The sequence below is a fragment of the Thunnus thynnus genome, chromosome 7, assembly GCF_963924715.1.
Source record: "Thunnus thynnus chromosome 7, fThuThy2.1, whole genome shotgun sequence".
Lineage (NCBI taxonomy): Eukaryota > Metazoa > Chordata > Actinopteri > Scombriformes > Scombridae > Thunnus > Thunnus thynnus.
In genome coordinates, this window is record NC_089523.1 from 21,063,021 (window position 1) to 21,076,181 (window position 13,161).

Consider the following 13,161-nt stretch of genomic DNA (forward strand, 5'->3'; position numbering starts at 1 on the left):
CATTGTTTGCACACAGTTTCATGTGTTTCACTTTGTTGCAGGAGGGAAGTGTGTGTATTGCAAGAGGTTTTTCTCATCGGGTTCCTGTGTTACCAAAAAAATGTTTTTCTGCTTAGATTATTCATTTTTGTATGAATGAATATTGTATTATAATGATTATTGCAACAATGTGATGAATATAAAATTACGCATACCCTGCTAGAGGATTTTTTTTTTTCCATACTGCCAACCCCAATTATGATCCACTTATTCTCTTACGACTCTTTTCTGCCTCTTTCTCCCCCCGCCCTCCCCTGCTCCATCTCTTTTTTTTTTTTTTTTTTTCCTATCTGTATCTGGGCCCCTCCGCTCCCTCTGTTTCAGGTACTACATGTCTGGTGGCCCTGCTGTCTGATAAGGAGTTGACGGTGGCCAACGTTGGAGACTCACGTGGAGTTCTTTGCGATAAAGACGGCAACGCCATTCCTCTATCACATGATCACAAACCTTACCAGCTCAAAGAACGCAAGAGGATCAAGAAAGCTGGTGAGAAAACAGCTGCAGTCCAGACCAATAGACTTTTCACCACTGATTCTGAGCAGCACAACATGGCTTGAGAGAACATCAAAACTCAGATTGTTGTCATGAAGGCATAAAAAAAGTCTTCTTATGATCAAAGCTTAGTGCGTTATCCTTTTCTTCACATCTTGTGTCTCTGTACGGACATCAAAACCCAGTGACTGATAACACAATCTGCTTCTGAATTAGCATGTTATCAAATGCAGCCAGACAGTGCACAGTATTTAAGGTGTATTTGTAGGCATAATTCTCCCTCCTATCCTATCTACATACTCTCAGTTTGATGGCAGGTTGCCTCATTAGTTAGTCAGCTGGTCAGTAGTCAGGACAGCCCACCATCTCCATCTAATGGTCCATTTGGGTACTGAAAGAAACCTCACAGACTTTGTTTGCGTTATGGTGCTGGTCACTTATTAATGCTTGCAATTATAAGATTGCAGGTGCTGAGATTCCCTACTGTACTTTGGGTGAGAGGGCCTCCAAATGTTTTATTAATAAATTCTTATACTGTAGCCCCTTCTCATAGGGTGACATTATCATGTTACAGTGATGTTGGTATCAATCTGTATCTCTCTGTGTACAGACACATTGTTTGAAACACAGTTCCTCGAGAACAATAAATGATAGAAACGTTATACTTACACCACAGGTTCCCCAGGTAGAGCTGATGAGCTGATTAGATGTTGGAGCACCTCGCTGCATACATTTGCATATTAATAAGGGAAACCTGATTTTCTTGAAACTGTTGTAACATCTAAATGCTAAATTAAGCGCTGGCTATGCGATGTTTTAGTCATAGACCTTCGTTAATCTTCAAACTCATAATGAAGCAAAAATATCTTGATACTAGAACCACAGGCTGCAACAACCAATCAAAAAGGGGTCATTTCAGAAACACCTCAGATAATTATATCATCAATAACTGATTAAAAATGAGACCATCAATGTATCTTAAATCTATAGAATTTGATAGAAATTTTTCAATGAAGTTTTTATTCTTTACTTCATATTTCCTTAATAAAAATAAGCTCAATTGTTCTAATTTGTAAACTTGTTGAGATAAATCACTTATTTTGCATCATTTGGTCATTTTCTATTCCCATTCATCTATATTATTATGTGGATCTTATGATACATTGTTGGTCTCATATTAGAGTTTTTTGTCATTTATTGATGGTATAATTGTCTGAGGTGTTGGTGAGATTTTTAGAAAGATGTTCATATTATGAGTGTGATGCCTGATTAAAATCTTTGGAGGAAATGTTGCATTTTAGTTTGTAGTGCAGGAATTCAGACTAACTTATTACCAGTGGCTTGTATTCAAATAAATACAAGCAACCAGTTATGAGAAGACAAATTAATTCAGTCTAATGATAAAGTGAAGGCATAAGTAATACATTCATTAGCTTAATTAATGTCCTCAGTAGCTAAATGCTTAGGTCAATACCTCATAGTGCTTAAGAGAGACATTAGGCAAAATCTAATGCTTCTCTTGCTTCTAATTGCAGTTTGTACATAATGTTACAATATATCAAAGCAGCGAGCTGAAGAGACAGTAGCTACTAAATTAGCTACTGTTCAGGACACAGAGTTCATATCATCTGTTTTTGTTTGGATATTTGGGAATTCTAGCTAACTTTAGTGCAGTTTATTATAGAAAGATACACTTAATGGGATTTTTAGGCTGACACAAATATCTTATAGCCCCCAGTGGCCTGAACTCTCGACCTTGGTATTTTTAAAATCCAAGCTACGACTTTGCTTCCAAGCAATGAGGAAATCATCTTGACCTAGTATGGAAGTGTGCATGTAATCCGGTCATTTCCAGTACAATTCCCTGTGTGCAAATCTGTTGAAGCCATAGAGCACACACAGCTGTAAATGCAGGATGTGACGTGAAATGAAACGTATCCAATGTAAATAAAGTGCTCCATGAGTGAGTGAAAACATGTCAGTGGCTCTGATCTGTATTGTTTTTGGCAATTTCATGTGCATACAACAGCATCAGTGGATAAAATTTAATAGACATGTTGCCAGCTGTTTCAGAGGAACAAAAATAATGGCAGTGACAAAGAAAACATTTGTTTTTCTTCTCTTCCTCTTGCCTTTGTGTTCCTCTACTCTGGACTTTGTCATATCCTCCTTCTTCCTCACATTCTGTCTAACACTTCCCCCTCTCTTGTCCTTCCCACATATCCTATTACTTGTAATATTATTTTCCAACCATGTCCTCTCTGGCTTTGTCTCCCTCCTCAGGTGGTTTCATCAGTTTCAATGGCTCATGGCGTGTACAGGGCATCTTAGCAATGTCCCGCTCTCTGGGCGATTACCCACTGAAGAACCTCAACGTGGTCATTCCTGATCCTGACATCATGTCGTTTGACCTGAACAAGCTGCAGCCAGAGTTCATGATCCTGGCGTCAGACGGCCTGTGGGACACCTTCAGCAATGAAGAAGCAGTCCGCTTCATCAGGGATCGGCTTGACGAGCCTCATTTTGGCGCCAAGAGCATCGTCCTCCAGTCCTTTTACCGTGGTTGCCCTGACAACATCACTGTCATGGTGGTCAAGTTTAAAGGCAAGGCCAGTGAGCAGTAGACTGCCCGTCTACCACATGCAGTATCTATATGATGTTTAAATATAAGCAAGAATAGGCTTAAGATGAAAATATCAAAAACCGAGCCCGCAACTTTTTGAGCGAGAACTATTTCTATCACCGATAGCTACAAAAGTTAGTCCTTCAGTGCATCAAACCACGGCCAGCCCTCTTTTACTTTTACTGCTGTAAAAGTGACACTTGTAACAAAATGTCTTTTCATTTAAGCTTCGCCATATCGTTCAGACACCGTACTGCGAGCTGGGTCACTGTTATGCAAACGAACAGATTTAGCTTTGTGCAGCCGTGGGGAACGCCCATGAGTGTACACACATCTGTATGTCCTGTGTGTGTGTGTGTGTGTGTGTGTGTGTGTGTGTGTGTGTGTGTGTGTGTGTGCGTGTGTGTGTGTGAGAGAGAGAGAGAGAGAGAGTGGCTGTGAGGAGAAAAAGTGATAGATGTCTGTCTTTGTGTGATAAACTTGCACACAAGTGTCAAATTAACAATTCGTTGTCTAGCCAATAACGGCACATTTAAAGTATACATGATAGCATGGAGTTTCACGTCCATATTATTTCAAATATATCGTCTTTCACTCAATGTCTGTGTGACCACTAATTTTATATTTTTCGTTTCCTAACTCTGTGTTTCCACATTGTCCACTTGTATTGACGTCTACCAAGTGACTGCACTGAAAATTCTGTCGTTTAACACGTGGGCAGTTTATTTTTTCCCTGGATCAAACATATGTCACTGGTGCAAATCAACATTATGAATTTATTCCCTTTATACATGAACAACACAACTGATAATATACCTACGCTCGTTCAAATATCACCATACGTATTGTACAGCAATAGAGCCGATTACATTGTCATATCACACTTGCTGAACATGTGAGGATGAATGAAGTGTTTTTTTTGTTGAGTTGCCCCGTTTTAATATTTTGGTTGTTGAATGTCTTGAAACGATTGCTGATAGTCTCATGTCCATTTTGATTGTTGATGACTTTTAAGACTATTTAAAGCTGAGACTCCTGTTCTGTTACTCTGTTCAGCCCCAACATATCAGGATCTATGTACTACTGATAATGAGATATTTGTTGGATAATCTAGTAGCTTGTCAGTGTGTAAAAAAATGGCACTTTAAATGGGAATAAAATGTAAAGTATTAAAGCAATACATTTCCAGATTATGTTGTGATAATAAATCACATTATGACAATTGCAAATTATTGGCTGTTAATGTAAAAAGAAACTTGTAAGAAAAGGTAATAAATTGAGTAATAAATTGAGTTATCACATGCAATAACTGAAGTAATAGTTGGTAGTTATACTTTTAATATTATTACATCATCTGGAAATTGGCATTAACATGTTAGATCTACAACCCTTTTGAATAGGCTTACATATTGACATGCTATTTATTAGGTTATCTGACCTTTCTTATCATTTAGTGCAATCCACGTGGAATATAAAGATACTGAAGCTGACAACTCACTGTTACCATCAATACGTGTCATCTTCACATAGAGAAACGTCCTACATCCTGATACAGATCACGTTCAATTTGATCTCCATTTCTCTGAACACAAAATGTAACAAGCCTTCGAATGAATAGCGTTATTGTTGCCTTATGTTTTTTAACTGTTTGTCTCCTGTTCTGAAGTCTGCTGCCAAAACTGCTCCTCGCTTTTTTTTTTTTTTAATGCAACACTGTCGATCATACCACGCACACAGCACGACCTCGGTGTCCCACCGTGTTAAATCACATGTAGAAGAAGCATTGTTGAAAGAACGTCTCCAAGAGACATGAAATTGTAAGATGAATGTACATACTGTCCTCATGTCAGTATCACTCCCCTTCACTGTTTATACAGCAACGAAGCAACGCGCCTGTTCCTGGATTGATAAACTTCAGAGATAGATACCAGATAAAACCGTTTGTTTGTGCTTTTTTCAGTTGAACATTCTTCCTTGATAATGTATGTTACAGAATGTTTATGTGGCATTTGTACTTGTTTTTGTTGACTTTAATAAACTGTAAAAACAAATCTGAATTTTAAAATGTAAATCAAAAAGGAAACATTACAATTATAAATGATCATATCAGTTTTCTCTGTGTTGTGGTTTATTTTTTTCTCCTGTTTGAAATTCACATGGACTCTGACATTGATCTGCAGGTTTTGAGAACCTTGTTTGTAGTCAGTTTATGCCACCTGCTGGGTGATTAGAATATTAGAAGATCTTTACAGCAGTCCATGTTCTTGACTGTTTGTTAGTCTGGTCAATAAACCAAATTTATTAAATAACAGACATTATGAATCTTTTCAATCCACGTTTATTCATACCACAATTTTCAATAAATAAAGTAAATTGAAGCCCACAGTCCACTTTATTAAGCAGGACAAACAATCAGAAGCAAGCAAGCATGAGAAATTAAATATGCACTGATATATTAAAAGAATACTTTGTTATATTTATTTATTTATTTATATTTATTTATTTATATATTTATTATATCAGTAATTGTGACAGTTAATAGTGATGTGGATTTTAGGTCATATTTTCTAGTCTTTACTGTATGTAGCTGTAGTGCTTAAAGTGCCAAGAAAAAGTAGCTTTATCGTTTTAAACCATTAGAGTCAAAGGGGATTTCATGTGGCCTTTGTGACATTGATCAATATAAAAAGCAGTAGCAGTAATGTATGTACACCTGTGTCTGAAAAGTCAGTATTATGGCAAAATCTGCACCATAGACAAGACAAATGAACACCGCAAGCAACTCTGCAAAAAAAGATGATTGAAAAGCACAAGTCAGGAGATGGATACAAGAACATTTCCATGTCACTGAACATCATTTTGAACACAGTTAAATCAATCATTAAAAAATGGAAAGAGTATGTCAATCTCCTCAAAGCAGGCTGTCCCCAAAAACTGAGTGAGCTGGTAAGCAGACTAGTGAGGAAGTACCAAGCTTTAGAGGCTTAGATCGGAGAGACATTAACACTTGGCCGGGTGCAAAGAGAAAGCCTCTCTTTAAAGACTCACAACATCTCGGCTACAGTTTGCCAGAGGGCACGTGGGAGACTGAAATCAGCAGGAGGAAGGTTCTCGTCTGATGAGACCAAAATTGAACTTTTTGTTATAAACGCACCATTCCCGCTGTCAAGCATGGTAGCTGATGGCTTGTAGGGGGTTAAGGTTATAGGCACTATAATGTAATATCTATATTGCTGTAATCAAAAGATGTTTTATGTATGTGCACATCCATTTGAGTTGAATAACAAATTTCCAGAAACTGTTTTTCTTTGTAGGTTTCTGTGAGCTGCATCTTCTAGAGATAATTTTACATTTGGCCATGTCATTGCTATGGGACGTACAGCCAGGAAGAAACATCATCCTCCTGTTGTACCAAATATGGGCTTCCCGGCTGGTGTGCGTGATGATCTGGGGCAGGTGTGATGTGTCTCCACTAACTGTACTGTGGTAACCAGAGAACTGCATGTCATTCCTCATAGTTGCACTGTCACTCTTGATATAAATAGCTTTACTGAAAGCCACTCAGGGACCAGGAGAATCCCATCACAACAGAGGGGGAGGATCCACTCTGTCTGTGTGTACATAAAGCATACTGATTACAGACAGTCTCCATAAGAGACCAGACATACTGAGCCTACAGACAGACAACACAGAGTGATTCGCTGGTTGCAGGAATCCATACGTTTGGATATAGACACAAGCTGCATTCAGACATGGGTATGTATGGTTCCAAGCCTCAGAAACAAGCACAGGTCCTGATGCTGGGCCTGGACGGATCAGGGAAGACCACCTTGCTCTACAAGCTGAAGTACAATGAGAGCGTGGTGACGGTGCCAACTGTTGGCTTCAACGTGGAGACGCTGGAGACAGACAGGAGCAGCCCGGGGCTTACAGTGTGGGATGTGGGTGGTCAGAGGAAGATGAGGCCCCACTGGAAGCATCACTATACTGACACAGCCGGAGTTGTGTTTGTGGTGGACAGCTCGGACCAGAGTCGGCTGGACGAGGCCTGCAAGGAACTCCATCGGGTAATTAAATCAATATTTGATTCTTAATTAGGGTAACTTTTTAAAGTTCTTATTTGTCAATCCCCCATCGTGAAGCATCTGTCGTGCTATAAAATTTTCATGAGTGACTGATAACACAGTATATTTAATGACATCATCATACACAAGGACAGATCTTACAGTGTGTTACAGTATAAAGCATTTATTCATTCTTTACATGGACAAATCATTCACAGACACGTTTAAAATTATTTATAAATGTGATAAAAAATAATGAAGATGTGTTGATCTTGACTTTGGAAATGGTGTTTGACAAAAAAATCTTAACTTTCAAGGTTCAAGCTTCAGGGTTTTTTATTGTCATATATACAGAATAACGTAGCAGTCAATGAAATTCTTATGATGAGACAACACCAGCATGTACTAGTCATAATAATAAATAAAAAGTAGGAAAAAAAAGCAAAACGTAATACAATAAAATGATACATACTTATATAAATGGCAATATATACAGACTATGAGTTTTCAGCTGCATCTTGTGGTGCTCATCAGGTGATGGTTTGTTCAGTTGTCATGGAGAGTGAAGAATTTATAAAAGTATTTATAAATAAATACATACTTCATTAATAAATAAATGAATAAATATGAGAAACAAATATATTGTATATTTTATATGATTAGAACTGTGTTATATTTTCAATCATTTTGCTTATTCACCAGTTATGGATGCTTCATATGAGGAGTCGTAATTGTTGAGACATGCATTGATAAACATTTAAAATGTCCTTATGTCTATTTACATTACAGTGTATTATAAACTATATATTATGTGTGTATATACTGCTTTTAAATGTTGAGTAGGCATTAAAGTAATGTGTACCCTGATGGGATGTGTAGCAAACACAAAATCTTCGTAATAACGGGCAGATTCGTCTGAAGAGTTAGTTTTATGCCATACTAATTGAAGTGTTCTTTATTCTGTTTTAGGTCCTGAGGTACGAGAGTCTCAGAGGAGTTCCTCTCGTGGTCCTCGCAAACAAACAGGACCTTCGGGGAGCTTTAAGTCCAGAAGAGCTTTGCCTGAGACTGGACTTGAGAAGCGTGTGTGAGGGCAGGGCCTGGTTCATCCAGCCCTGTTCAGCCACCACCGGCATGGGACTAGAGGAAGGTTTCAGGAGGATTGTCTATCTGATGAAGACTCCACTGAAACAGACTCAAGAGGACATTAAGGTTAAGATGAAGGCTAAGGGCTTCAGTATCACAGCTTTTCACTGTGGTTGATACATGGTGGAGGAAAATCTTGCTTCATTCATGCTATAATTCCTTCTGGCCTGCCTGCATACCTTGCTGTGTGATCTATGAGATCAAATGAGAGGAGGCGGTAATAAAGTGGATGACATTAACTCAGTATTTAGCGCTCCTTGTAGCAGAAAATACTTTTATGGAATCATGGAGAAGATAAAGTGTCTTTGGACCGTGAAAAAAGTCCATGAAGACGCAGAGAGCACTCTTGGGCTATCAGGATGTTTTTGAGGAAACATTCAGTGTATCACACACTGTCATGATCAGCTTGCTTGAATGCGAACATGGAAAACTGGCAAATAAAAAAAACTAGTGTTTGTTTGGTCATGTTTGTTTCTATCACTGAAAGAAATGTTGTTTTTCAATCGTGCATCATCTGTTTTTCGTTATTTTTTATGTATTTATTTGTATTAGTTTTCATATTACGGACATTTTGTTATGTTCTTGGTATTTCATAAAAACTTTATTTATTGATTTGAAATGCCATTTGAACTTTTATGTATTTATTTAATTTATTTATAGGTTTATTTAAAGGGACAGTGCACATTAATAACATTTTGGTAAATGTGCCAGACTATTTTTCAACTATAGTCCCTGGAAATACGTTACAAAGTCAGCCTAAAAAAGAATATAAGATTTAAAATGACAAAGTTATTAAGAAGAATGCAGAGCAATAATAAAAATAACATAGAATATTAATGTTATTTGAAAATGTACCATATTGTCGTAGTGTTGTCTCACAATATGTTAAAATGTGAAGATTTCCTTTAGCAACACAGACACGACTACTGTTAATACTTAATAACTTCTGTACTAGTATAATGTACTCATATTGCTACTGATTTTATTTGAGGTTGTATTGTTTCATACTTGAAATTAAATAAAAATATCACCATTTTAATATTTGCAAAATTGAACACATAAAGTAGGATATGGCATAGAAAATTCCTCATTTACCTCATTTGAAAATGAAACCCAACAACACATTGAAACAAGTCAAACTGTCAATCCACATTCTGTTTTGAAAATGTGTTTGTTTAATGCACATGTTAGCGCTGTTTTTTTTATTGTTTTGTCTATTTCTTGCACTGAAATAAAGTTGATAAAAATATCTGGAAACTGGCTTTGAATTAAATATTTCTGAGTTTAGATGATAAAAAGCAGTGATGGAAGTAGAATAAATATGCTTTACTTAGGCAAGGCAAGTTTATTTGTATAGCACATTTCAACAACAAGGCAATTCAAAGTGCTTTATATAGAGCATAAAAGGCATCAAGACAGAATATAAAAGCAACACAAGTAAAAAGACATTTAAATACAATTAAAAAGTGTTAAATTTGGAAATAAAAAGAAGTTAAAAAGGAATAAGACAGATAAAACAGGAGAATAAAAGTTACAGTGCAGTGTAAGATATTAACCTTCAAATTTGGTTCAATAAAAGACAGCAGCTAACAGAAAAGTCTTCAGCTGTGATTTGAAAGAAATGAGAGTTGCAGCAAGTATTATTACTTACATTATTACTTAAGTAAAAGCAGCAATACAACAATGTAAAAATAGTCAATTACAGAGGTATCATCAGTCAAATGTACTTAAAGTATCATAAACACTAGTACTAGCTATGCAGAAGAACAACAGAATATACAGCAGGCTATACATGGTAGCTTCATTATTTGCCTAAAGATCCAAAAAACGTACAAGTACATATTTTGATTAAACACAGCTTTACTATGCTCCATGTGAGCAGGATAGAAATTTGAAAAATAAAGCTCATAAAACCAGGTTTTAGCACAGGGCACATGTACAAGATAGGGCCTCAAGATTACAGTAGCTAATAGTGCAGGACATGCTTCTGTTGATATTTTACTTTAGTGGGCAAATTCTATATAAAGTCTGCAACTGATAAAAATCAACTGACTTAAGTATACTTGGGGTGTTGGAGCTCTGTTGATCTGGCACCATAAGTCAGGGCAAACCCTGGTCAGTATGGACAGGAGTAATGATTATAGCAAAAAATGTTCATTTGGGCACCTGACTGTTGTTTTAAGACAGACTTGAAAAACTGTGAAACAATCCTTTAATGCCACAGTGGAATTACAGGACCAGTGTGTAGGATTTAGTGGCATCTAGCTGTGAGGTTGCAGATTGCAACCAGCTGAATACCCCTCCCCCTCCTCTTCCAAGTGTGTGGGAGAACCTATGGTGGCCTTGAAACTGTGAAAGGCCCTCTCTAGATCCAGTGTTTGGTTTTGTCCATTCAGGGCTACTGCAGAAACATGGCAGTGCAACATGGCGGACTCCGTGGAAGAGGACCTGCTCCCTATGCAGCTATAAAAGGCTCATTCTAAACTGACAAAAACACAATTCTCATTTTCAGGTGATTATACACTAATGAAAACATACTTATGGATATTATATTCCATTTCTGGCTATAGATCCCCCTAAATCCTACACACTGGTCCTTTAACATGAATATAAACTTAAGATGATGAACATAAAACACTGATCAAACATGATTTTGTTTGCAGTGGTATAGGCAGAAAATTGCATTTTGGGTGGGCCAATACAAAAGTCAAGAGTCGAGGGTTTCACCCCAACCAGCCATGGAGGTGTCTGTGAAGACCTGGATGTAGTGAGGGACACACCCCAGCTGAACCCCCTCACAGAGGCGGCTGGGTGAGGGATATAGAGTTTACACTGTTTGTCCTGGAACAGGTGCAGCCGTAGCCATGCAAACCAGCACTGGAGATTTCTCACGTTCAGCAGCCCCTGGCGCACAACCGGGGGGGCTGCTGACATCATCCCAAGGAGTGACATGATGCTTCCTGCTGGCACAAAGGCCATGGACCTCACGTGGCTGGTCAGGGGTAATATCACCTCCACACGCTCCAAGAGCAGTCGGAGGTAGGGCATCTGCTGGCTCGGCTACAGGGTGCTCTTGGTGGGGTTTATAGCGAAGCCCAACTGCAAGAGATACTGGATGACCAACGTTGTGTGGGCTTCCACCTCCTGCCAGGAGAGGCAAGAATAAGCCAGTCATCTATGTAGGTCAAGATTCTCACACCTTTCTCTCTGAGTGGCGCCAGTGCTGTCTCCACACATTTGGAGAATGTATGCGGGCCCAGAGAGTATCTGAACAGGAGTAGGCAGTATTGGTAGCTCTGTCATCCCACTGCGAAGCACAGGTACTTCCGGTGGCACTGCAGAAAGGGGGACATGGAAGTATGCATCAGTCAGGTCTATGGATATACGGCAGGATGCATTCCAAAAGCTGTCTGACCATCAACCTGTGAAAGGGCCTCTGCGCAACATGGCTGGGGCCCCTGCAGAAAGGGCTGTGAAGTGGCTAAAGCTAACAGAGATGCTGCCGCATCCCTTGCTTCGTCACCCATCAAGCTGGTTGTGGGGGGGGCGGTGGCAACAATTTCCTTTTGGGGTTAGGCAAAGCTCCTGCTTTTCACTTAGGTCCGCTGTGCACACTCAGTGAAGAAAGAACACTCACCTGCAGGGTGTTTTGACTGGAAAAATGCTCCACTGCGGTAGTGTTTTGGGCCCTGCATAGCCAGGAATAGCGGTGAATAGATGAGACATGAATCACCTATTGGCAGTCTGCTCAGAGCTCAGGACATCCCAACTCAATGAGGAAAGGCTTACTTTAGCAGGCTGTGGGCTAGTTCACCTGGAACATAGCCCTGCCTTAGTGTTTTGGACACCATCTTGTGTGTGAACCATGATGGCCTGCACATGATTCTCACCTCCAACATCACATGTAAACACATAAGTAGTCTAGCTGAAATGGTGGCATCTAGTAGTGCTAACAGAGCTAACAGTGCTTACGGGGGTTAGCAGCTCAACCTTGAACCACTTATTCACCAGGGCGACCTGGGGGAGAACCAGAGGGTGGGCGCTATGCTTCTGCAACACTGGCCTGCTACCATGGGTCAAGACTGTTTGCGGTAACTGCCGTGCGAGTGGCACCACTCGCCTGCACCCACCTAGCCCAGTTGGTGCACACTCTATTAGCAACTGAAGCAGATTGTGGTGGCCCTACTCGTGATGTGGAGGCCAAGGAAGAGTGAGCCTCGTACACCGCCATCCCCTTATTCGCCTCATCTGGGGAGTAAAGGGGAATGTCCCCTCCGACACGAGTGGGGTGCCATCTTGGGACAGATGACACAAGGGTGAGGGCTCCCATAAAGCTGGGCAAGGAGCCCTGTGGTAAAACCCTCTGTGGGAGCCTTGGAAGGTGGCTGAGGTACACTGGGGTCGTCATCCTGTTGGCGGCTGATTAGAACAGGCTGGGCAGATCGTTTATGGATAGTGCTGGGCTGTCGGTAGGTCGCCGTCTTTGAAGAGGGACACAGGATCTTCCTCTTTGCCTAACGCTCATCCTCCTTATTGTAATTGGCCCACAGCTTGGACTTAGTCGTCACATCTTCCATCTCTGGTGCCACGCTGGTGTAGAGGGAGCGGAGAGACTTGGTGAAGGCCAGCCGACACTTGCGTTCCTCCCGGGTGAACTTGAGGCAGGTGGCACAGGGGTCGATTTCTGCCTCATGCTGCCAACCCAGGCAGAAAAAGCAGGACTCATGAGAGTCCGTTGGTATAGGCGTGGCACGGGAGATGCAGGTCTTGTAAGCAGACATGACAAAGATGGTGAGT

At 39.9% G+C, this 13,161-nt stretch overlaps 3 protein-coding genes across 3 annotated transcripts in view; 2 read left to right on the plus strand and 1 right to left on the minus strand.

Annotated features, from left to right (window-relative positions):
- ppm1lb (protein phosphatase, Mg2+/Mn2+ dependent, 1Lb) overlaps positions 1-5,267 on the plus strand; it is a 47,932-nt gene extending 42,665 nt beyond the window's left edge. The window contains exons 3-4 of the mRNA XM_067594875.1: positions 364-525; positions 2,815-5,267. Of these exons, the coding sequence (XP_067450976.1) occupies positions 364-525; positions 2,815-3,155 (503 nt within the window). The 3' untranslated portion in view covers positions 3,156-5,267. The remainder of the gene's footprint in view (positions 1-363; positions 526-2,814) is intronic.
- The window catches only part of LOC137186186 (caspase a-like), a 198,079-nt gene that overhangs the window by 104,398 nt on the left and 80,520 nt on the right, over positions 1-13,161 (minus strand). The window lies entirely within an intron of this gene.
- Positions 6,744-9,621, plus strand: LOC137186176 (ADP-ribosylation factor-like protein 14). Its single transcript, XM_067594876.1, has 2 exons — positions 6,744-7,221; positions 8,188-9,621. Exons 1-2 carry the CDS (start codon positions 6,907-6,909, stop codon positions 8,479-8,481), a joined length of 609 nt encoding a protein of 202 aa, XP_067450977.1. The 5' UTR covers positions 6,744-6,906; the 3' UTR covers positions 8,482-9,621.